This window comes from Chanodichthys erythropterus, chromosome 12 (assembly GCF_024489055.1).
Source record: "Chanodichthys erythropterus isolate Z2021 chromosome 12, ASM2448905v1, whole genome shotgun sequence".
NCBI lineage: Eukaryota > Metazoa > Chordata > Actinopteri > Cypriniformes > Xenocyprididae > Chanodichthys > Chanodichthys erythropterus.
In genome coordinates, this window is record NC_090232.1 from 25,749,679 (window position 1) to 25,776,069 (window position 26,391).

Below are 26,391 nucleotides of genomic sequence, written 5' to 3' on the forward strand. Positions count from 1 at the left end.
GAGAGCGTTGCAACCGGCGAACTTGAGAGCGTTGCAACCGGCGAACTTGAGAGCGTTGCAACCGGCGAACTTGAGAGCGAAGCGGCCGCCGGGCTTGAGTGCGAAGCGGCCGCCGGGCTTGAGTGCGAAGCGGCCGCCGGGCTTGAGAGCGAAGCGGTCGCCGGGCTTGAGTGCGAAGCGGCCAGTTGATGCCTTGGAATGCCAGCCACTCGCGCTGAAATCAGCGGTGGATCGGTTACACTGGAAAGCAACCCTCTCCGCTCCCGGACTGATCTAGAGACCTGACGTGACTCTGGGCGATCAGCGGCGACGTGACTTTGCTCTGGGCGATCAGCGAAGGCGTGACGTTGCTCTGGGCGATCAGCGAAGGCGTGACGTTGCTCTGGGCGATCAGCGAAGGCGTGACGTTGCTCTGGGCGATCAGCGAAGGCGTGACGTTGCTCTGGGCGATCAGCGAAGGCGTGACGTTGCTCTGGGCGATCAGCGAAGGCGTGACGTTGCTCTGGGCGATCAGCGAAGGCGTGACGTTGCTCTGGGCGATCAGCGAAGGCGTGACGTTGCTCTGGGCGATCAGCGAAGACTTGACTTGATGTTGTTGTGGTAGTAACCGCCATTTTGTGAGTGTCTATAGGCACGGCGGCCATTACATGACACAGCGAGGTGTCGAAATCCTCAGCAACACCCACAGTAAAGGGAGACCCAACAGTCAACAATGCATAGTCCATAAAGCTGCTAAGTGATGAACGCGGTCCCTCTCGACTTAATTTATTCTGGAGAGGTTGGTTGACGCCATCACAAAAAAAGTCAATCAGTGCACAGTCCGGAAGATCAGAGAGGTAAGCAATGTTTAGATACTCCTGCACATATTCCTCCAACGATCGTGTGCCTTGCGAACTCCACAATAGCAATAGATTAATGTCCATACCGTAATGAGATCCTCTGGGAAAGCTGCTGGATCTTGGTGGCGGCGAAGTCTTCTGTAACGGAGGGGACTCACAGGCAGGGATCCAAATGCAGCGTTTATTAGAAGTAAGAGTGGTCGTACAGGCAGGGTCAAAACAGGAACAAACAGGAGCAGTGAGGAACAGGCAGAGTCGTAGTCAAGGGACAGGCAAAGATCAGGACAGGCAGCAACGGGTCAAAAACAAGAAACAGGCAGGAACGATAACAAGCAGGCAGACAGGATAGAAACGCTCAGAAATGATACAATGGTAATCAAGACCTCGCGGTGAGGTGGTGTGAGTGAAAGTCCTTTATAGTCCTGTTAATGTACTGCAGCTGGGTGTGGTGATTAGTGATAGTGATTGGTGGAGAGGATTATGGGTAATGTAGTCCGGGAACTGACAGGAACAGACGGTGATCATAACAATTGCCTTTAGCATTCCACTTGGCCCACTTGAGTGGTGCCTGAACTGGCAAGAGCTGGTATGAAAGGCAAGCATGCTAACAAGAAAGCTAAAGAACTGTGTAAAAACGTACAGTATTTGTAAATGCCACTGGGTAATATATATTATATTTGTTTAATTGCTGTATTTAAAGTAAAAAAAACAAATGCAACTGCATCCTGTTTGCACCTATTGTATGCATGTATAATCATTCACAGTATTCTGATTTATTTATACTATGCATTTCATGTCTTTGATCCATTTCATGGACATAAGGGTAAATTACAGAACTTTCATTTTTGGGTGAACTATCCCTTTTATTTATCTATATAAATGTTTCATTCACAGTAACTGCCATTCATAATGCTATTACTATTAAACTTTTGATTTGCATCTCTTTTTGTTCAGTTTAATACATTTGTCTATTATTTAATCCAACTGGACTTAATGATTAATCAATGGATCATTTGGTACATCTATAGATTTCTATAGATACAGATTCCATAGGCATAGTTTCTAGATGATGACCACAATTTTCAAAGTGTGTCTGGTCCTGGTAAACACTGCATTGTGAACCAAATGTCCCAACAAGGATGGTAATTTTAGACCTTGTTTGGACATTTTTTTGGTCCTCATGAGGAAAACAGCTTATAAATCATACAGAATGGTCTTTTTTGAAAATCTAAAACAACCAGTGTGTGCGTGTATGTGTGCGTGTATGTGTGTGTGTGTCTGTGTGTGTGTGTGTGAGAAAGAGATACAGATACAAACTTAGAGGGATTTTAAATTTGTGAACACAGCAGGACAGAGAAGGGAAAAGAAACTATAATACTCTGTATCTGTTTTATGAGGACTTTCCTAAGACATAATGATTTTTATACTGTATAAATGGTATATTCTATCCCCTACCCTTAAACCTACTCATCACAGAAAACTTTCTGCATTTTTACATTTTATAAAAATACAATTTTGTATGATTTATATGTTGTTTTCCTCATGGGGACCAAAAAAAAAAAAAAAAAGAAACACTTATTTGTGTTGTGAAAAAGGATACTTTGTGATTTTGTGTATCTTACTAACATAATTGAAAATATGCTGAAATGTTATTGAGAAAAGGTGCACTTTTTTTTGATCTGTTGTGATATTAGTACTAAGAGTTTTGAAATGTACCAGTTGCTTGTGAAAATTGCACCAAAGCAATTAAAAAAACAACAACTGTAAACCATGAGTAGGCTTAATTCAACTAGGACATGTAAAGGGATAGTTCCCCCAAAAATGAAAATTCTGTCATTACATAATTACTCACCCGCATGTCGTTCCAAACCCATAAGACTTGTTCATCTTCAAAGCACAAATGAAAATCTTTGATGAAATCTGAGCTTTCTGTTCCCCCATGGACAGCTACGCAACTGACACTTCGACACTTAAAAAAGTTCATAAAGAGATCAGAAAACTAATCCATATGAATTGTTTAGTCCAAATTTTCTGAAGAGACACAACAAATATTCAAGCAAGTTCGGATGAGCTGTTTATGTTCGCTGATCGATGTTTATATGTGAACAAAAGTCTAAATTAAATCTGTTCATCATAAAGTGATTGAGTCTCCTCAGAAAATTTGGACTAAACCACTAAATTCATATTCCGATCTCTTTATGAACTTTTTGAAGTGTCAAAGTGTCAAACCGTTGCGTAGTTGTCTATGGAGGGACAGAAAGCTCTCAGATTTCATCAAAAAGATCTTCATTTGCGCTTTGAAGATGAACAAGTCTTACGGGTTTGGAACAACATGAGGGTGAGTAATTAATGACAGAATTTTCATTTTTGGGTGACCTATCCCTTTAAGTAGCTTTTATTAAAAAAAATACTGCTGTGCATCTTGAGACAAAACAATGGCACTGACATATTTTAAGGTATGTCAGTGCAAGTTGCTTTCAGTTAGCTCAAACATACATTTTAGTCTAGGACTAGGTTTAAGCCTTTATATTCATTTTGTTGTTATGCATTACAAAAGTGGTCTACCTTTTTTGTAAACAATTGATCACATTGTGTTTTGTCATACCTGAGAATGTGCTTCATGTGGTAACATTTGGTTTTACAGTGTAAAATGTGCAGCTGTTCAACCTGTTGATGTAAACGTATTATACAGTAGATTCTAACATGATGATTACGATCTTGTACATCAACCATGCTATCTCTTGCAATGATTTATCAGTTCAGCCTCTATGAACAGTTTGCAAATTGGCCGGGTCGCTATGATGATGGATCAATCACATTACATGAGCTGACGCAAATGACCCTGCTCTCTTTCAAGAACTCTTTCAAAACGAACATGGCGGCAACTTAACATTTGGCCAAAATGACTGTGGATCATTTCGCGAGAAAAGATCCCACCTTGTCGGACCGAAGAGGCAAAATTCGGCGTGTTAAATCGAGGAGTCCTTGCGCTTTTCACCAGAAAGCCCGGAATCAGAGCGAGCGGCCAGACAGTGGCTTTTCCGTGTTGTAGCGACTCTGCGCAAAAGGGGAGAGCGGAACCCATGACAGACGAGCAGGGAGAGACATGTTGCTACAGATAGCTGGGTTTTTCTCCGGTGAAGCACGGGGAGAGGGGATTCGACAATGAAAGCAGTAATCCCCCTTAACACAGCAACTGATCGGGAATTGCAGTTAATCGCGGAGGTGAGCCATGACCGCTCGTTAGTCATCGTTTAGTGGTCAAAACTCAAGACAGACCTCCCGTCAATGACTATTGTGGCAGAAAAGCCCCCACGGTGGAGTCAGCCAGCGCTGCGCTTTCCCAAAATATGACCAGCGGTGCTCGGAAGTGGCGGCAGCGAGATGACGGCTTAAAAATTTGGTGTGCTCCCCGCGAGAACGAGAAGCCATTCACCGACTCCGAGAGGGCCCAGCGATGGCGATTGTCCTTAGCGTCCCTCTTATTTCTAACCGTTCTGCTTTCTGATCATCTGTGGTTCTGCGCCGAGGCCAAACTGACAAGGACCCGAGACAAGTTAGCATCAATGGACATGAGCGCAAACCACAGACCCGACCTCCCTTCAACACACAGCAGCCTCAGAAGAAACGAAGATGCTATTTTTGTAGTCAATTCTACCAAACCTTTGTGGCAACTAGAAACTTGCCACCCGGATAGTTTGTCTGAAAACTGCTTCACTTTTGTCGACGCTGACCACTTGTGCAGGGGCCTTTCGGAAACGGAGGGGACTCGGTGGAAGAACATAAGCGATTTGTACCTTTCCTTTTGTAATTCTTACTCTCTTATGGATTTGCTTTACGGATCATTAAGTCCGGACAATTTGAACTGCAGCCTTGACGTGATCATTGACGGCGACCAAAACAGATGCAGTCTCTGCGTTCAGGCATACCAGCGTTATGACCTGCACGCGCAGGAGAAATATGAGGAATTTGAGATGATGGCAGATAAATACGAGACGGATGTGTACTCAGTAAGGACGTGCATGGAAGAATGCAAGGTAGGGTTTTATTATCTGGATTCCTCGCTTTTCATTCAGTAGAATTGGGTCTTCGCTCTCAGTCGTCATGGTAACTGGTGACAGTAACATGGTGATGTTTTACTGGGGGAAAAGTGCATTTCATATTGTACTCTATTTTTTCCGCATTTCGCATCAGTTGGTGATGCCAACTTTGCATTTCGAGCGGGGTGGCAATCAGACAGGCTTTTAAACTTTTCCCTTCCTCGTGCCTCCATTTATCCCTTGCTGTGCAGTGTGATTAACGCAAAACCCATTGTTCTGGTCTAATCTAACGGAGGAAATTAAATGTTGCTGCTGATCCAAGGTTACTGTGTCAATGCACAAACGCTGCAAAGCCAATCTTTCAACGTGTGTGCGTCATTCTATAGCGCGCAGGTGCGTCTCTCTGAACTGAATATATAGAGCTGCTCCGCCAGGTGTTCATTCATGTCCACCACACTGAGTACATTTCAATAACGTTAATAGGGCACCGGTGCTTTCTCAGATAATCTATCACAAGTGTCTTTTCCCTCTCTCATTGGTCTTGTTTGCACAGCATTCTGCGCGCGCTGCAACAGGGTGCCCTCTTAACCGCCATAAACTTGACATTAAGGTTAATTTTCGAGCTCCCGCTGTCATCTTAAATGGATTACTCCAAGGCGACGAAAAAAATGGCACACTGTAATATAGCTCCTGTTGCTGATACGGAAGCGATCTTGCCGTAGGCCTATTCTTTACGTTTGTGTTGCTGGGTGTAATTAATGGTCAAACATTTACCGAGAGCTTGTAAGTTGTAGTTTAAACGAAGGAGTCACCGATAAGCTGGTGAATAAGTGGGTGGCGTGATTTGCTTATTCACTGGTTCATTTGGCAAAGGGTTCGACTCTTGAAGTCTGTGCTGCTGTGATGCTTGCTGTCCGCTGTCCGTGGTGCTGAAACACGCTTAGTCGTGTTACTGACCGACTACAGTATAACGAAGGTCACAGGCCTTTTGATGCAGGGGGCATATTTAATTATTACACAAGCATTTTGAATTTTTCTATATCATTATGTCAATGACGTTTGCATCTGTGACAGCTGCTGCACTCCAAAAGTCATTCACTTCTGTATTTCTAAAGTTGCTCATGTAATTATGATAAAGAATGTGTGGGCTGTTTTAAACTATTAGACCATAATAATAATAATGTAGACAGTATCAACACATTTTGATAAAGGCTATACTGTAAACCCTAACGTTCAAATGATTAATTGGTTTGAGTAGGACAAACTCAAATTAAATGTTCAATCAAATGAGCTTTTATGAGTATATAGAACTTTCTTTTTCTTTTGAGTTCACGAAACTGACACATTTTAAGTAATCTGAATTGTTTCATTGTTTTGAGATTTATGAACTTGTTTCTTTTAATTTAGACAAACTTAAATTTACATGTAACTAGGCTGGGATTTCTATTTCATAAATGTTCAATATTGCCATACTCTTTCAGCAATTGCTATGCTATGTTAATGTTATCAAAGCATTGTGTTACCATTTGCATTTGCTGAATTAGCTAGTTATAGCTAGCTAAATTTCCACAAATAAAAATTTAATTGTAGATTTATATAGAATACATCTAAAATTATGTATGGCGACAAATAGCACCAATGCACTTTGGGCGACCCGAGTTTGAGTCCCGGCTCGCGGACCTTTCTCAACCCCCCTCCCACTTTGCTTCCTGTCTGGTTATTTAAAATATAAGTTAAGATTACATAATCATTTTAAGTTTAATGTATGAATTAACTTACTCTTTTTACTCTTTTTTAAATTAAGTTAAGAGCAATTAAAATGTACAAGTACAAAACTGAAATCTGCCAGTTCTGCTTGCTTAAACTTTGAATTTCTTAACTTAAAAAAATTTGATGTGATTACCTCAATTGTTTTGAGTTTTGTCAACTTATTCAGGTTTACAGTGTAACAGAGAGGCTGTGTGCTTATTTCAACCTGTTGACAAGTAACATTTGAACATTGGACAACTTATACTGCCACCTGTGTGTGCTGTTTTTTTTTTGTTTTTGTTTTACCTTCTCCATGTCTCACCAAAGTGACAGCCACAGAATTACTATTCAAAAACCTCCCATATGATTAATCTCTCTGCAACAGCCTCTATACTGAACAATTATTTCTATTAAATGCTTGCAAAGTATTGTTTGAGGATACAAGTTCTGGCCAGTAACCACAAATTAGTCTTTTGTTTTGGCATTGTTTTTCTTCTGTGCACATTCTGGCTTGGCTGAAGATATTGAGCCATTATAGTGCATTTATGTTGAATGCATTTTAAACAAATCAATGGCTTTTGAAATGGAAATGTGGTAGAATGTTTTGACTGTTCTGTTTGTCACACTTAAACAACAGACGTTTTTAAGCGTTAACATAACTGTCGAACCACGTTACCGTTGCCTGATAAACTACTAGCGAGTGTGAATGAGGGCCGTAATGCAGAGGGAGGTGGCAGGAGTCAGTCAGAGCCTCTGGCAAGCAGCTGCAAGGGATAGCCAGTCCCAGCTGTGATTAAGCAGCGAGCGATAGAGACAGAAAGAAAGACAGAGCGAGACTGAGAGGATGGGTAATCACTGTGACACGGCGTCTCTGACAGCCGGATCAGCCTTCAGGTTGATTTAATTCGGCATCTTCCTTGCACTTCATCGGAGTGTGGAAGACACTGTGTGTGTGTTTGTATTGTGTGTAAATGTGCTAAAGTTTCAGTACAATTGCTATGTATATAATAGGCATTATAAATAGGTAACAAACGGATGAACAGAGGGAGGGGGTAGTGATTAGAGAAATAAACTAAGAAGGTTTTACTCAATAGTGTGCTATTCCTAGCTTCTGTATTGAGCTCTGCACAGTTGCACTGGTGTTACAGCTAGGCTATTCTGTGACAAAGCAATCACTGATAACATGGACCACATTTAGTGTCCCGATGAACAAAAGTGGACAGTACTTTCTTCAAAGGTCAAATGCATTTACTGTTAGCACATATTCTTTTTTTTCACTACAGTGTGTTCACTTAGGTGAAGTAATCAATTAAACATTAAATATGTTAAGTACGAATTAGTACAAGAAGTTTGTTTTATTACTTGCCTTTTCCACGCACTGTGAAATAATTAGATACTAGGAGTAAACATCTACTGTTTCTTGCCATAGCAAATTAAAAATGTGCTGGCCTCATTACATTTCAACTGGAAATGTGGATGAAAACCTCCTAATATAGGATGTGAATGTTTGATGTAGATCTTTGCTTTTGTCTGACTGGATCTTATGGGCAATGGAAGGGCTTGTGGTATGGAATAGCTATTTGGATGAAACCCTATTTACTGAGAATAGATAAGACAAGTCTTGCATTCCTCTAAGAGTATAGATAATGTTGGTACATTTGGCAGGGCTTGATCCCGCAAGGGTTTAGCACAGTTACTTGTTTATCTCTTCTAAAGTTATCTCAGTTTTGGGTCATGTCTTTATCACCCTTCTGTCTCGCACACTTTTCTTTTCTCTCTACATTGCAATTCAATATGACCTGTCATTAATATATTGGTCTCTCCTCACATAGATTTTCACATTTCACATTGTTTATATCCTCCATCCAGTATTGATGAATTAAAGAAATAGTTCACCCTTTTATTCACCCTCATGTTGTTACATGAAGAATATTTTGATGAATGTTGACAAAATCAAATGCAGATTTTTAGGGTGGACTATTCCTTTATCAGAGTGCTTTGCTATAACTCATTTGTCTCAACCAACTGTAACTGGATTCGGGATTTGCTTGTCACCGAGGAGTGGGATCAGAGAATCTAAAATGCAAATGATACAAAACAGAAGCCTTTATGTTGTTATCATGTTTATGAAGGGATGTTTTTCCTCCCTGCTTTCCTTGTCTTTTTATTTTTAGAAAAAGCGGACAGTGTCTCATTAATGCTATCACTGCTCACTGTGTATGGAAGAGCCACTGCACTCCTGTTATTTAAACAGCGCTTTTATTAGTGTTGGCCAACAGAAGATGACTATCAGAAGGCTGTTTCTGGGAGTGGTTTTCTTTAGCCAAATCCTGGCATGAAACACCAAAACTGATATAAAACCAGAGTTACAGAAGACAGGATGATCAAATTTACCCATGTGTGAAAAATGTAAGATATAATCTTTTTGTCATATGCCACTTATAGGATATTTATTTGTGCCCAATTATCTGTACGTGAAATGTTGAGGATGGCATTCCCTCCTTGAAAAATAAATAGCAATTGTGTAGTTTCACAGATAATTAAGACAACTTTATGTCCGAACATGGTGTTGTTTTCAATGCTAGGTTCTGGTAAACTGAACTCTTAAGAAAGTTAGACGCTACTTACAACTTTCTGATCACGTAACCTAATAATCAGATGTTTTAAATAGCAGTATTTTAAATAATAAAACAATTGATGCTAAAGAGAGGCACATAATTTATTAGTTATTATAATACACATTCTTAATACCTAAAAGCTTAATAAAGAGACAAAGGCCTTTTAGTCTTTACATTTGATCTTTTGCAGTCAGGTCATTTTAAAATCTTTTAATATTAAAATAACCAGGATGTTTTGTTCTATCCCTCATTCCCACATGAATACATTTGTACATTCTGAAAAAAAAAACAAAAACAAAAAAACAAACAAACAAACAAAAAAAATGGTTTGGTGTTTAAAACTTGTAGAACTTGTGCTTTTTTTTGGCATAAATGTTTCTTGTCTTTAGGTCCAGAGTTGGTGAATAAGAATATGGACAGAAGCTTCTGAGAGCAGAAATGAGATGTTTTTGAAAATAGATATTTTTGTACATACAATAAAGAAAGAAAGGGAGAAAGAGAGATTGTGATTGTGTGTTTTGCAGTCTTTAAGGTAATTGCAAATTGCCAGACACACAGGATTCAGCAACTTCCCATTCATTTCAAGCTTTGCATAATCGGGCTCTTTTTTTAATCATCCTAATGGGTGGCATCCAGCTTATCAGGCTGAATAGTTATCACCCATTCTAAAGATACACCTCACCATGGTGTTTGCAACCTTTTGCTCGTGGTCAAGTATAGTGTAGTATAATTAATTTAATAGTATGATTTATATTTACCCCATCAATTTTTATTTATTTATTTATTTTTTAATAACAGTAACCAGGACTATTGTTTTGGCAGTAGTCACACACAGTATTTGAGCTCTTTACATGTAATAGCTAGTGTACTGCATTAATAGATATGCCATTTAGATGAACTCTTAGGCTGGAGATCAGACCTCCTGCCACTCCTATTCATTAAAATAAAGCAGCGGTTTGGATGGGATTAGAGTGATGGGTGGAGCCAAGAGGTTGAAGCTGTGGCTGGGGTCAGGTCTCCATGGTAGCATTAGAATGCTGAGCATGTTTGCTTATTCATAAAAGCCTGCCGTGGGTTGCTGCTGCTGCTGCGGCCTTCTAGTGAGGGACACAACCGCAGCCAAGGTCAGTGTCCCAGAGCTCCATTACTTCACTGCCACTGCAAAGGGGTCTGTAATAATGTGCTAGACCAACATGCACATGCTTACACCAATAGAGACACACACGTATATATGAAGAGTTTCGTTGCAAAACGAGATAAATCCGTTTTTAACATTTTTGTCAAAACATGTTTATTATTATGTTATCATGTTATTATTTTGTTTTATGGTGCTACTTAGCTGTATTTTTTAAGTTATGAAGGTTTAAATCAAAACAAACCAACTGCAGTTGAATTGATATTAATTGGAATACACAACCAAAAAACAAGATTTTTGAAAAATTAAAAAAATGGATTTATCTCGTTTTGCAACGAAACTCTTCATATATACACACACACATTTTTGATAGACTTAGAAATAGATATTTACTCTAGTAATCCATGTTCTGTTGATAAAATTATGTCTTCAAATAAATGCATCTTGGGTCTAGTGATGAAGGTCAGAACACCTCTGTATGGGTCATCATTGCCTTTGAGGATAGGTTGCCAAGGAGACTGTACAGCGGCTTAATGAGTGTCAACGTGAGTTTGACGTCATTCAACAATAAGAGTCTTAGAGACTTCATACAGATTCATCTACTTTATTCCCCAAGGAAGGACTATAAAGTACCTCAGAGAAGCCTCACTTCCATTTGTCCATCCCAGACTGTGGTTACTCATTGGGTATCCACCGTGATCTCATTCCAAACCTATATGACTTTATTTCTTATGGAGAACATAAAACAACATATTTTAAAGAATGTTCAACTGTTTTTGTCCATATAATAAAAGTCAGTGGGGTCCAAAATAAACGCTGGCCACTTTAACTTTATAAAGCCTCTAAATTATTAACATGATGGAAACTTTTCTGAAAAACTTGTTGTACACAATCTTCTACATGCCGTCTGCACTCTGATTGATAGTTCATACTTATTTTAGTCAGGTCATGGTATAGGTGTCTTTTTGCTATGAAAGTTTCATTCATTTTTTTAAGTAAATATAAGAATACCTTATATAATAACTTTTATATATTTCAAGATAAGCAATTTGTGTTTACTTTATTATCCATACATCATTTTTAGACAAATAATGTAAGTATCAAATATGATTCAACAGGCTTTTAAAGAAAACTTTATTTGTACATCTCTTAATCATCATTGTATTGCATTCGTTTTATGATTTCCCCCCACAATAAAAACTACAGATATTTGATCTTAAATTAAATTAAATTAAATTAATTATTAAATAAGCATTTAAATATAATTTTGCTAAGGCTAATAAAACAATAAGACATGTGTTTTTTCCTCCTCAACTGTAAGCTCCATGTTCTTCTTATAAACTACTACTAAACATGGGACATAACAGCCTGATGTATCAATTTTATACATAATATATGCAAACCTTTTTTAGTTTTTAGATTTTTTAAAAATATTGTGTATAAAGTTTCAATAAATGGTTCCATATAAAAAAAAAATAATAATAAAAAAATAAAATAAAAAGATTTTACTGACTATTATCACAGGGTAATAATACTTACCCTACTTACCGTATACTTAACTTTACTGGGTTAACTGGTCAAAAAACAGATTCATCTCATATACAATAGAGCTACATTGCCCTGTAAAACCTCATGCTCTTTTAAAGATTTTTTATTTTTTTTCACATCCTGAACTCTTCAAGGTCCCCCATTGTGAAGTACAGGTACATACAGAAGTAAAGAAAAGGCACATTAAAACATCATTGTTCACAATGTTGTGAAAGCTATAACCAACGAGCGTGCTGTACATTTCCTGAATAGGTGACATTGACATGATGTAGTATCGGTGACTATACTACAAGCTGTAACAGCAGCCTCTATGCATTTTTTAGATCTTTGGCGGCTTGACAAACTCCAACAGAGCTCTCATTTATTGGAAAATGATCGATTTCACATTTTCCATCCACTACACAGTGTTTAAAGAGGTGACTCATAGAACCTCACTGCATGATCATCCAGCTGGGGCTAAAACAGGGTGAGATATATTTAAGTCTACTTAACTATTACAGTGGCTTGCTCTTTAATGGAAAGCTCAATATAGGTTTTCAGACCACGTGTTTTGTCTAGAGACTAAGGAAAAGGTGTGGAAGACAAAGCCAGTTTGGTACAGTGTGATAATTCCTGGATCAATGCAGCATCTATGAGATTATTTAAGAGCAAATGTGTGCCCATGTGCATTGCAACTGTCCTCAGAGGGCATTAATGGAAAGCTTATTTTTTGAATGGAAAGATTAAAGAGTGCAAAGGAGAGATGAGAGATGTGTTACAAACAGCTAGATGGGGCACAACAGAACTAAAAATGTGATCAGAAAGTGGCATGAGGGGAGATGGATCTGTGCTTGCTCTAATTAAACAGATTTTAGGGTAGGAATGTAGATATTTCCTTAATGGCACAGTTGCTTGTTTTAGTTGAATGGAGCAGTGGTCACTGTGTTAGATTTGTGAAAGCCATCTGTATTTCTCAGTCTTGGCTCCCTAGAAGGCATTTTATTTGGTGCACACATGCTTTGAATGAAACAACATATATGGCGCCTCCTGGGTAAACATGATTCACGCTCCTCCCTCCATTGATCTTCTCACCGACAGGAGACACCCATAAAGATGATGTCAACCAGTCTGGGAATCTGTTGGCCTTGCACTAATCAAGTAGTTAATCAATAGTCAACCTTAATACTGGATGTTTCTAGTGTATTGGGGTGTGAATTTTTTAAGGGTTATACCATGTCCTATCCAGATGCGACACCACTACGAGATGCGACAAAATTAATCAAAAATCACAGCCAATCAGAAGAGTTTATGGGTGGAGTCTCTATGCAAGCGTACTGCACTCGCAACAAAATGAATAAGTAAAATTCATAAATATTACACAATTTTAATATTATTAAAACTACATATTGGGTGACTGAAACAATCCTTGTCATAGAATACACTTGTTTGTTAACATTGAGCATGCTGTTGCAGCTGGTTAAGACAAAAACTCTGATTAACAAGGAAAAGATTCCTTTTATTGGGTGTCGCAGCATTGTGTCGTGTCTAGTTAGGGCATGGTGTGAAAGGTATTACAATGGAGTTTTAGGAAGTGAAACGTCAGGGACACTACAGTGAACATGAAAAGGAAAGAAAATGCATTTATAGTAATGCACTTACAACAGAACCCTAAAGGACAGAGGGTTTGACTGTGAAGATTGTATTATCCTTGTATTATTAGTAAATTATTTGCATTAATTCTTAACTTCATTTAATCTATACTGTTGGTATTTTTGAGACTACTTTTCAGTGGAGAAATGTATTTAATTCCCATATGTGGAGTCAATAGTGGTTTATGAATAGCTCATCCTGTCCATTCCACGTCACTTCCTGCAATTATCTAGCCTGACTTCGTCATACTCATATTCTAGGCAGAATGTGAGTCTGATACTGCTCCATTGCACTTGAATTATGGGGCGTGTCTTAACCGAACAAGTAAAAAAAAACAAAAAACTCTGCACTCAATTGGATAGACCTACAACCAATCAGAGCAACGCAGTAAGTGATGTATGTTGAACTTGTACTTAAACTTTTGCAGAATCCCGTTGGAAGGACGGCAAACACATCTTTTCCATCAACAAATGCCTTGATTGCGGTTCTTTGTTCGTCTTTTAAAATTAATGCGCTATCGATTTCTTTTATTACAGACATGATAGCGGAATATAAACATCTTACTTCTCCAGCTGCAGTCATCGTTGGTGAAAACCAATTCAACCCAAGCGCTCTTTGATGACGTGGGTGGTTACATAACCGCAGATAGCCTGTCCTTCATCGATTAAAGCCCGCCCTGGCAATTTGATTGGCTCGGCCTTCTGGGAAATTAAATTATTAAAGAAATTATCCAGATTTATTTTAAACATTTTGAAAACTGGACGCATCCTAATTATCTTTCTATAAGAATTTAATTAGAATTAATGCATCAAAATTCATAGTGGGCCTACATTAAAAACAGCATGACAAAGGTGATAAGGATTTTTGAAGTTAGCATCCATGTTTTATTTTTCAGCTAATGTTTCATGAAAATCTCCACCATTTTGATTGCATCAGTCAAATTCAAAAGACAGAAAAACATTTTAATTAAGTATAGATGTTATGCATGTGCAGGCAGATAGATGAAGACAAAGATGAGTAAAGTTCCAACATGAACTTTAACACAAATGTGCCAAACAAGAAGAAGAAGAAGAAGAAGAAAAAAAAAAAAACAGTAATCATATGCATGACCAGACAATGAGTGCAAATAGCAAACTCAAACAAGATAATTTATCAAACACAGCTGAAACCAAAACAAACTTATAACAGTGACCATGGTAACAAAGAAGTGGCGGGAAAGAAGACGAAGGAAGCCAGGAACTAAAGAATTACAAACTAAAAGTAAATGAACAAAATCTGAACATAATGGTGACAACTGAACTCAGTACTTACAACTCAAGTATAAATAAATATGGACAGTTGTTTTTAAAGAGAAAAATTTATTGCAGTAACTATTCTTTAACTTATCTATAAATGTTCTGTACTTTTAACTGTAGACCAAAAATAAAATTTCAATGGTCATTCAAAATGAAGTGTGATAATCCCACTGAACAATGTTTCTCATCATGATCACCAATATAGAAAACCACCGTCTTACATAAGAGAAGCTACCTGGATCTCATATCAAAGGTCTAATCTTAAGAAATCATGGCTTCTGCTGTGTTCTTTCAAGTCATTTTTTTTACAGAGGGTTTAGAGCCTCTAATGGGTGGTATTGTGGAGATCAATGAGAAAATATGTGACAGACGTGGAACAGGTCCATATTTGTTTACTGATTTATGAAAGGTAATAACAGATCATGCACCTCCAGTACAGACTCTTAAACAGGTTAACAGGATATTGCTGGTAATGCTGAGGAAAGTTATGGGTTATTTGCACACATTTCTCATAGGTACATCTAAATGATTTCAGTTGTGATTAGCCTAACCACTGCTTCAAACAGACTAATTATATAGACATTTAGAGACAGAGTGGGAGCCAGAAACCAGCCATGAGTATCTGTGCACCTGGGTTATGTTGCACCTGACAATTCTTTGTAGATAGAAGCAATGTTGTAAAGCGGTGCATTTCAGGTCTAATTTGTCACAGCTGATGTTTCAAACTCATTTGTTTCATGTAACTGTCAGTGAGAATCATTTTGATTTCCTTTTTAGTATATCAGGTAATGTAGAAAAGAGAAGAAAGTTGTATGTGTTGTATGCAGTGTTGGGCACGTTACTTTAAAAAAGTAATTAGTTATAGTTACTAGTTCTCACAAATAGTAACGCAGTTAGAAAAAAAAAAAAAAAAACTTAAATATGTCAAATAACACGAATGCCCCCAATATTAAAAATAAGTCTAAAAATAAATTATTCTTGATCCGACTCGTGACTCATGATCCGCTCTTGCTTATGAAATTTCTCTGTATGTGTTGGTAGCCATTATAGAAAGTGTAGTTTCATATTTATGTTTAAATAGTCCTATGTTATGTTTTAAGTTAATTTACTTGATTATGAAAAGTTAACAGCATGAGTAAGATGCATCATAAGATTCGCAATATATCGGGAGTCATGGAGTGGGTCAGACATGATTTTGACCACTTCATTAAGTTTTGTTTTATAGAAAGCCTTTCTTTAAAGTGAATTTTGTTTTGTAAAAATTGTATCTTAATTTTAATCAATGTTTCATCAACCAATTGCCTGGATTTAATAAATAAGAAGCAAATATAGCAGGCAATATAATCATGGATGCGCGGACGCGATCACCAGCGCGTGAACTGGAGCGCGTCTTATAGGCTAAATGAACCGAAACTCAGCGTATAGGCTGCTTGCCTCGCAGACATTAGAAATATATCTATAGAAAGCTTGAAATATCTAAAAACGAAAAGAAATAGGCTACTCTGATTATGTAGTCTAATCTGAATGAAATGTGCATTCTCTCTCTTAGGCGCGTCCAGTATGAGGAGATGATGAGAGTCAGTAATGTCAACATCTTCGCAGCCGACACTGATTCAGAAAACATTACTTTATTAATAAACAATTAAAATGTCTCCTTGTTGTGTTTTATCACATTCATAATTATTACTTTTGCCAGTTCTTTATGGCAAGCTTTATGCGTGCTCTTGAGTCATAGACTATATTACGTAAACGCTCATTATTATGGTTTATTCTCTCTGGTGTTTAAATTAAATTAATATAAATGTGATTAGTCAACTAATGGCTTAAAGGATTAGTTCACTTTTAAATAAACTTTTGCTGATAATTTACTCACCCCCATGTCATCCAAGATGTCCATGTACTTCTTTCTTCAGTCGAAAATAAATGAAGGTTTTTGATGAAAACATTCCAGGATTTTTCTCCTTATAATTGGCTTCAATGGGCACCAGACGGTTCAAGGTCCAAATGACAGTTTCAATGCAGCTTCAAAGGGCCTTAAACGATACCAGACGATGAATAAGGGTCTTATCAGTGGTGTATAAAGTACTCGAAAACTAGCTTGGGTGCCAGCCCGAACCCCACCCACAACATTTTTTGGACGGGAAGTTCGATCTGGACTCGATCCATTGTGGAGTAATTATGCTCGGCTCCCAGATGGCCGAGCCAGTCAAATTGCCAGGCCAGGCTTTAATCGATGAAGGACAGGCTATCTGCGGTTACGTAACCACCCACGTCATCAAAGAGCGCTTGGGTTGAATTGGTTTTCACCAACGATTACTGCAGCTGGAGAAGTAAGATTAGATTAAAAATATAAAATTTGATTCCGCTATCATGTCTGTAATAAAAGAAATCGACAGCCCATTAATTTTAAAAGACGAACAAAGAACCGCAATCAAGGCATTTGTCGATGGGAAAGATGTGTTTGCCATCCTTCCAACGGGATTCGGCAAAAGTACAAGTTCAACATACATCACTTACTGCGTTGCTCTGATTGGTTGTAGGTCTATCCAATTGAGTGCAGAGTTTTTTTTTTTTTACTGGTTCGGTTAAGACACGCCTCATAATTCAAGTGCAATGGAGCAGCATCAGACTCACATTCTGCCTAGAATATGAGTATGACGAAGTCAGGCTACTCGAAAACCATACTTGAGTAAAAGTATAGATATCTTACCAGAAAATGACTTTGGTAGAAGTTAAAGTTGCTGTTTAGAATGTTACTTGAGTAAAAGTTTTAAAGTATGTGATATTTTTTGTAATTAAGTACAAAAAGTATTTTTTTGATATTAAATGTACTTAAGTATTGAAAGTAAAAGTACAAGTAAATGTAAAATACAAAAGGAGCAAAAAAATATTATTAAAAATTGTTCTATGCACAGTTTGAGCAGCAAGATTGTGTTCGGTTTTAACTCTCTTACATTTTTTTTCTTTAAATTAAAAAAATGGCTAAATGTTTATTGTAATTTTTATACATAAAAATACTAATATATTAATTAAATCTTTGTTCATGTTAATTCATAGTGCATTATAACTAATGTAAGAGACAACTTTAAAATGTTAAAATGTAAATGTTGAAATTAAAAGTGAACAATACTTTTATTTAATGTTACAAATGTACTCTTATTGTAAAATGTTACTATTTCATATAAAACAGTCATGCTTAAAAAATTTCCATCTTTACACACAAAGGCATAGCATGGGTCTATTATATGTATACTTTCACACATTATTTGGCTCTATTTTAGAAAATTTTATCTAATCAAAATATGTGTTACAGTGCCGATAAAAACAAACTGAATAGGCTACATTTCTGATTTGTTATACTTCTGTCGCTGTATGATGAGAATACAGTTTAAATATGCAACTTCGCTGGATAATGAATGCATAACAGCGAACAAATAGTTATAAACTAATGCAAATGAATGGTAACAATCGTGTTGTTTTTTTTGGTCACATTGTTTTAACCGCTTGAGGTACTACTAATGTTAGCGTCATCTCAGCCTCGACGGCAAACATACTGTTCTCCACTAATGCAGCATTTAGTCAACAAACTAATTACTTTATAGTGATATGAAAACATCCTGTACTGTGGTGTACACTGTATAACATACTGTTTTGTTGTCCGTTTTAAATCGTTTTTAAGTGATCCGCTATGTGCAGCGCGCAGCCTCACATCACGTGTCAAAACAAACTATACGAGGCATCAGTGATAGTTTTTATTTCGCCTCTAGAGGCCGCTCTCGTAATGTCTCGTAATGACAGCGCACTCTTCTCAGCCGCTCCAGCAAAGGACGCAACCCGGAAAATGAAATCAACCACGGTTGTGCGAGCACTTGTTTGCACATGCTTGCTTGTAGTCTATGTTCTTCCGACTTTATTCTGTAGTAAGTAACGAAAATGCTTTGGGAAAATGTATCGGAGTAAAAGTAGACAATTTATTTAGGAAATGTAGTGGAGTAAAAGTTGATATAAAGAAATATAAAAACTCAAGTAAAGTACAGATTCTCCCAAAAAATACTTAAGTACTGTAACGAAGTATTATTACTTTGTTACATTACACCACTGGGTCTTATCTAGCGAAACGATCAGTCATTTAAATAAAAAATAAAAAAAGTTTACGTTTTATTAGCATAAATGCTCGCCTTGCTCTGTTCTGGGATGCGCATTCGTGACGTCACGTAATACGCAATTACGTTAAAAAGGTCATGCTTGACATAGGCGGAAGTACAGAGTCGGTGTTTACAAATTGAATGTGCAAATACTAACCCTGCGTCTCAATCAGCTCCCTAGTTCCCTAGGTCGTGAATTAGTATATCATGAAAGTGAATGTGGCTGATTCCCTGATCAGTGCCGTGACTACTGAACTAGGGAGCTGATTGAGACACACGGTAAGTCAAACGCCGTTTACAAAAAAAGGTAAAACAACTAATGGTTCTTCCATCCTGTGTTGTCAGTGCCATCAGACTGTCATACCCTTCTCCATCAGAACAAAAACACCCCTAAAGGGGGTTGCACACCGGCCGCGCACATTATATACGCGCAAGCTCAATTTTGACTCGACTCCTGATAAAAGAGCTGCACAATGGGAGTGTTTTACATCAACAGGGAAACGTTACATATGCTTTAATATTTCGCACTGAGGTTAGTGTACATGGAAAATGGCACAACAGAGCAAAATGAAAGAAAAGGCTACGTTTATTATACATTTTTAGACTTTATTCAATCTGTTAAAGTGTAAAACTAATGTATCTTGCAGCACAGGGTGAAGTCAGTATGTACATTAACGACGATTTGAGAGAAATATAATATACATTTAATGTAAAACAATGTTCATGGCGCTCTGTGGCGCGGCAGGATTTTGAGTCGTAGCTGGGCACCGCGGACAGGCTCTGAATGTCGCTGCCAGTGTGTACACTCATAGAAAACAATGCGTTCGAATTTTAAAGACGTGGCGTGGTGCTGAGCTTCGCGTCTGGTGTGCGACGCTGTTGCTTAGTAACAGTGGAAATCCATTTTGTCCGGTAATGCAGCGAGATGGAAACAGGGACTCACCGACTGATTCTAATGGCGGGATTGAAATGGTCCAGTCGTGGCAGCATTGAGATTCTTCCTCTGTTGGCAATGGTTGGCATTTGACACATGTGCACCACCACGTCTGCCCGATGCTGGAGAGGTGTGTGTCGCCGCAGCAGTCTCTTCCATCTGCCTAATTTCTTCCTCTGTGTATTCCGGTTCAAAAAGGTAGGGCAGGGTGAAAAACTCATCATGTCCTCGTCCGACATTGTTGTTTTGCCTTTTTTTGTAAATGGCGTTTGACTTAGTATTTGCACGTTCAAGTTGTAAACACTGGTACTTCCACCTATGTCAAGAGTGACCTTTTCAGTGTAATTGTGTATTACGTGACGTCACGAATGCGCATCCGAGAACAGAGCAAGGCGAGCATTTGTGCTTATAAAAACTTTTTTTTTAATGACCGATCATTTCGCTAGATAAGACCCTTATTCATCGTCTGGTATCGTTTAAAGCCCTTTGAAGCTGCATTGAAACTGTCATTTGGACCTTGAACCGTCTGGTGCCCATTGAAGCCCATTATAAGGAGAAAAATCCTGGAATGTTTTCATCAAAAACCTTAATTTCTTTTCGACTGAAGAAAGAAGGACATGGACATCTTGGATGACATGGGGGTGAGTAAATTATCAGCAAAAGTTCATTTAAAAGTGAACTAATCCTTTAAATTAATAACTACTAGTCGACTAGGAAAACTTATTTCACATATTTTCGAACCAGCATGTCACAAAGGGTATTCTGGTTTGAGCTCGCGCTCAGCTCGCATGCTCATAGACACACACACAGAGCATCATTCATTATTATCAGTTTAAAATTATCTTTGTGTATGAGTAACCCCAACACACACCATAGAAAAAACTTTGCAGGTCCTATGGCTGAGAGAGAGCCTACTCGGATGAAAACCGCTTCAGTGAGCTCAATTATAGTAACGCGGCATTTTTTTTTGCCTGTAACGGTAACGGCCTTGTAACAGGAGAAAAAGTAATTTGTTTGATTACTCGTTACTGAAAAAAGTAACAGCGTTAGTAACGCCGTTTATTTATAACGCCATTATTCCCATCACTGGTTGTATGTTACACATTTAAGCAATATCACACAAGTATATTCAGACCAAGACCAAGTGGTAATGTTTCATTTTTTAATAAATAGAGTATTGTTGAATGAACCACTTGAGTGAATACCTTACAGTTTTTTTAATTGCTTTGGTGCAATTTTCACAAGCAACTGGTAATTTTCAAAACTCTTAGTACTAATATCACAACAGATCATCAAAAATCACTTTTTTTCTCAAACGTTTCAGCATATTTTCAATTGTGTTAGTACAATGCACAAAATCACAACGTATCCTTTTCACTACACAAAATAAGTGTTTCATCTATATAAACGTTTAATTCACAGTAACTGCCTTTCATTACTATCAAACTTTTGATTTTCATCTCTTCTCATTCAGTTTAATACATTTGTCTATTATTTAATCCAACTGAACTTAATGATTAATCAATGGATCATTTGGTACAGCTATAGATTTCTATAGATATTGATTCAATAGGCATAGTTTCTATATAACTTGTTTGCATTTTCTGTTATGGATAACCAAATGTAATGAATTCTTTTTACATTTTAAGCAATTTATCTTAGACAATGACCACAATTGTCAAAGTGAGTATGTGGGGTCATGGTAAACCCTGCGTTGTGAACCAAGTGTCCCCACTAGGTCTAAAATTAATGGTATTACCATCCTTGTGGGGACATTTGGTTCACAACACAGGGTTTACCATGATTATTGTTTTTAACAGCTCATAAATCATATGAAATTATAATTTTATAAAATGAAAAAATGCAGAACGTTTTCTGTGATGAGTAGGTTTAGAGATAGGGGATATAATATATAGTTTATACAGTATAAAAATCATCTATCAATGTCTATTGAAAGTCCCCATAAAACATGGAAACCCAACGTGTGTGTGTGTGTGTGTGTGTGTGTGAGTGAGAGAGAGGGGGGGTGGGGGTGTTGAAATTTGTGAACATAGAGCAGGATATAGTGACTGTATAACTGACTGTAAGGACTGACTGTATAACATCAGACTGATTAGTGGCATGGTAGAGAGAGGATGCCTCATTATTGTAACTCACCCTTCATCTGTAAAGATCAACTACAGTATAGATTCAGTCATATGGTACAGTGAGAACATTTACTGTATTGCCAGAACACTCGGTTCTACACAAAACATCATGACTGTGTCATACTTCACACCTTTTGATAACACACTGAATAGATATTATTACAAACATTATGGATTTTATGGTAATTATGTAATTTAGCTAATGTAAGTGCATTTTCTAATATGGCATCTGTAGCCTGTGTAATTATTTCAGCAACAAGGGTGATTTGAAACATGTATCTTGCATTGTTTGCTATTGAATGAACTGAATGTTAAAAGTACTAAACTGAAAGAAGAACATACTGTTGTGTTTCTGTGATTAAACCAAATGTTCTCATTACATATTACAATGATCTTGTGTTTTGAAACAATGATTATGTAGAAATATGTACAATATGTGAAAATAGTACCAAAGCAAATAAAAAAAAAACTGTAATGACTCATAAAAACAGTAGCTTGTCGCCACTTAATAGTAAAACAATGTAACCTGCAGAAAATAGTTAATGAAAATGCTGCTAGACATATGGAAGTAAAATAATGCCTTATGTTTTTGAAACAAAAAGCATCTTGAATTGTAATACTTTAAAAAAAAGTGCATTGCATTAACCATGCTTACATTTTAATTCATTGCATTTTTAGGGCTTACATTTTTATGTGCTGAAATTCAACATGGTCGTATATTTAAGCTGTGAATATTTCAATTCAAAACAGTTCACACACATTTTCATTGTTAAAAATTCAATAATCCATATTCACCTTTCAGATTTCACTTCAAAAATATTCATTCTGTTTAAAAATACAACCTATAATATTCAGCAGGCAATTTTGGTCCATTTTATTTCACGTCCACAAATTCAGTGGTTCAAATTTCAACATTTCACATCCGGGAACTGCAGGAAAAGCAGTAAAGTACTGAGCATAATCTCCATCTGCTGTTAGTCGACCTCACCAGCAGGTGGTGCAAGCGCGTGTTGACGATGAGAAGAGCAAAAGATAGAGCAAGTCATTCATTTAATTCATTAAAATGGAATTACATTAATGGAGCAAGCGGTAAGTGCATGTGTGATGATTATCAGGGTATATGCAGAAAAACCAAATACACAAAAGTGGTGTTTACATTTAATTCAATGTCTTCACTGTTACTTTCACTGTGTAGCCTACATGTAAGCAGCTTTCTCTACAGTGAACGAGATTATAACATCATTCTCTGATGCTGATGTACAATTCAAACATTAAATCTGAGGTAGGCATATAACTTTCCTTAACTTTATACCGCAGCACTGTGCTGCAGTACTGGGGTTCCCTTTCGATACTTCACTCGTACTGCGTATGGGGAAAGGTCTCCCTTTTTCCTTGCTGCTGAAGCCTTTTTCAATAACGCAGTGTAACTGCACCGTCATTGGTTCACTCATAGACAAGTTGTTGAACCAATGGCGGCGCGGCATAGCTGCGCGGCCTATGGCGACAAAGCGCGCGAATACTCCCGCCGAAATGGGCGGGGTATAGGGCTATATAAGCAGGCGTTTCGCCATAGGATTTCAGTGTTTTCTCCTTCAGCGACGACATCTACTTCTCTTCGCTGATCTCCGCCTGAAGCCCCACGCAGACGGCGCGCTCGCTGGAGACTCATGCCCGCACTGCGAGTGTATGAGTCTCGCTTCCCTGCGCTCGCGGGTCGCCTTCTTCACTGAGGGCGATCTCGCCGCTCGCGCCCTCCCGTCTCCTTCCTCCCGCGAGCCGGTGAGGAAAAGACAGCGGGGTAGAGCGACTCAGCGCCAGGAGTTGAGCGAGCTCACGCCGGCCCAGCCCCCGCGTGCCTCGCCCTCTCCTCCCAGGGAACTCTCTCCCGTTCTGTTCTCTCGCCCTGAGCAGCATCCCTCCGCAGAAGCGAGTGACCTCGTCTCATTCGGGGGAACAGACGACGAACAAGACGACTCCATGTCTCTTGCGGCTTCCGAAGCGGAAGGATGGGCTGGCGAGCCGGAAGACCCCGCTCCACCGCCTCCCTTGGAACCCATCGAGCATGGCCAGGGCATGGATGCCGAGCTCTTCCGCATCCTGTCTAGGGCCGTTGAAGAGCTGGACCTCGAGTGGGCCCCTCCAGAGGAGCCGTCTCGCAGCCGCCTGGACGAATGGTTTCTGCCAGGCCGCCGCCAAGCACCTCGCCAGCGTTCAGCGCCCTTCTTTTCTGAGGTCCACGAAGAGCTGACGAAGTCGTGGCACGCTCCTTACTCTGCCTGCCTCCACACTACGCACCGCTCCGCCCTCACCGCCGCCAACGGCGCCGAGGAGAAGGGATATGAGCACTTGCCACCCCTAGATGAAGCGGTGGCTGCTCACCTCTGTCCTCCCGCGGCTGTGGGTTGGAAGACGAAGAGGGCCCTTCCTTCCAAGCCCTGTCGGACCACCTCTACTCTGGCTGGACGGGCTTACACCTCGGCGGGCCAAGCTGCCTCTGCGCTCCACACCATGGCCATATTTCAAGTATTCCAGGCCAAACTCCTCCGCTCTCTGGATGAGTCTGGAATCGACGCGCCAGCCTTCAAAGATCTCCGCAGCGCCACGGATCTTGCCCTGCGAGCTACGAAGGCTGCGGCCCAGGCCATCGGTCGTTCCATGGCTAGCCTGGTCGTGTTGGAGCGCCACCTGTGGCTCAACCTAACGGAGATCAAAGACCTAGACAAGACGGCCTTCTTAGACGCCCCGGTCTCGCCTTCCGGTCTCTTCGGGCCTGCAGTGGATGGCTTCACTGAGCGCTTTACTGCCGCGCAGAAATCGTCTCAGGCTATGAGGCATTTCTTGCTTAAGCGCTGCAGCTCCGCTTCTGCGTCTAGCCGCCCCAGGACTGCGCCGGCTCAGCAGAACAATCCAGCCCCACCTGCAAAACAGGCAGCGCCGCCCCAGGAGCATCGCCAGCGCTCGCGCCCTGCGAAGCGCCCTCCCTTCCCGAGGCGCCAGGGACCCCGGCCCAGGATTGTGCTGGACCCGGTGCCTCCGAAGTCGTCCTGATTCGTCGGACAGGAAGAGGATGGGGGACCGTCCCGTTACGACCGGACCACCCCAAAAGCTCCCACGAGTAATTTCCCCTCCGCCTCGTTTATTTCCGGGCGTGGGAAACATACTCCAAGTGACAGCTGGGCCCACACCTGTTGCGCCCACCCCAAACGCCGTTTTCGCGGCGAACAAATTTTTACCTCATCACAAAAAGAGCAAATTTCCTCTTCCACCCCTCGCGGTGTACGACCCTCTCAACGGCGGTCTGTCACCCAACATTATTCAACCCCTAGCCACTCGGGCCGAGGCCTGGCAGGCCATCCCCGATGTGTCAGAATGGGTCATGGGGTTCGTAAACCAGGGCTACTCGCTCCAGTTTGCACGACGGCCCCCCCGCTTCGCCGAGGTACTTCAAACGTCGGTCAATCCGGACGACGCTCATGTCCTCCGGGCCGAAGTCATGTCGTTGCTGGAAAAAGGAGCTGTGGAAACGGTTCCTCCGTCAGAGAGCGAGACAGGCTTTTACAGCCGCTACTTTCTGGTCCCCAAAAAGGATGGCGGTCTCAGACCCATCCTAGACCTCAGGCTTTTGAATCACTCCCTCATGAGACGGAAGTTCAAAATGCTGACGCTGAAGCAGATCCTCGCGCACATTTGCCCCGAGGACTGGTTCTGCTCGCTGGACCTGAAGGATGCGTATTTTCACATCCAGATAGCCCCCCGTCACAGACGATTCTTGAGATTCGCATACGAAGGGGTGGCATACCAATATACGGTCCTGCCCTTCGGGCTGTCTCTGAGCAACATCCCCTCCGACGAGTGGATGCTCCACCCCCAAGTGGTCCTCACGATCTGGGAGCTCTTCGGGAAGGCAGAGGTAGACCTCTTCGCCTCAGAAGACAACTCTCATTGCCCAACATTTTTCTCGAAGGAAGTAGATGCTCTGGCCCACACATGGCCCAGCACGCTCCTTTATGCTTTCCCTCCGATCGCACTGATCCCCCAGGTCATCAGGCGTATCAGAGAAGACCAGCACAGAGTCCTTCTGGTGGCCCCGCTCTGGAGGAACCAGGTTTGGTCCTCAGAGCTATTCAGGCTCTCTCTAAGAGCCCCGTGGCCGATTCCCCTGAGACGGGACCTCCTCTCTCAGGCAAACAGAACAATCTGGCACCCACAGCCGCAGCTCTGGGCTCTGCACCTCTGGTCCCTCGATGGGAGTCGACTAGCCTCCCCGAGGACGTCCTAAATACCATTTCTCAGGCTAGAGCCCCGTCTACGA

At 40.0% G+C, this 26,391-nt stretch overlaps 1 protein-coding gene across 1 annotated transcript in view; it reads left to right on the forward strand.

Moving 5' to 3' along the window:
• The first annotated feature begins 4,189 nt into the window (after positions 1-4,189).
• nalf1a (NALCN channel auxiliary factor 1a) overlaps positions 4,190-26,391 on the forward strand; it is a 115,038-nt gene continuing 92,836 nt past the window's right edge. Inside the window, exon 1 of the mRNA XM_067403542.1 lies at positions 4,190-4,876. Within this exon, the coding sequence (XP_067259643.1) occupies positions 4,190-4,876 (687 nt within the window). The remainder of the gene's footprint in view (positions 4,877-26,391) is intronic.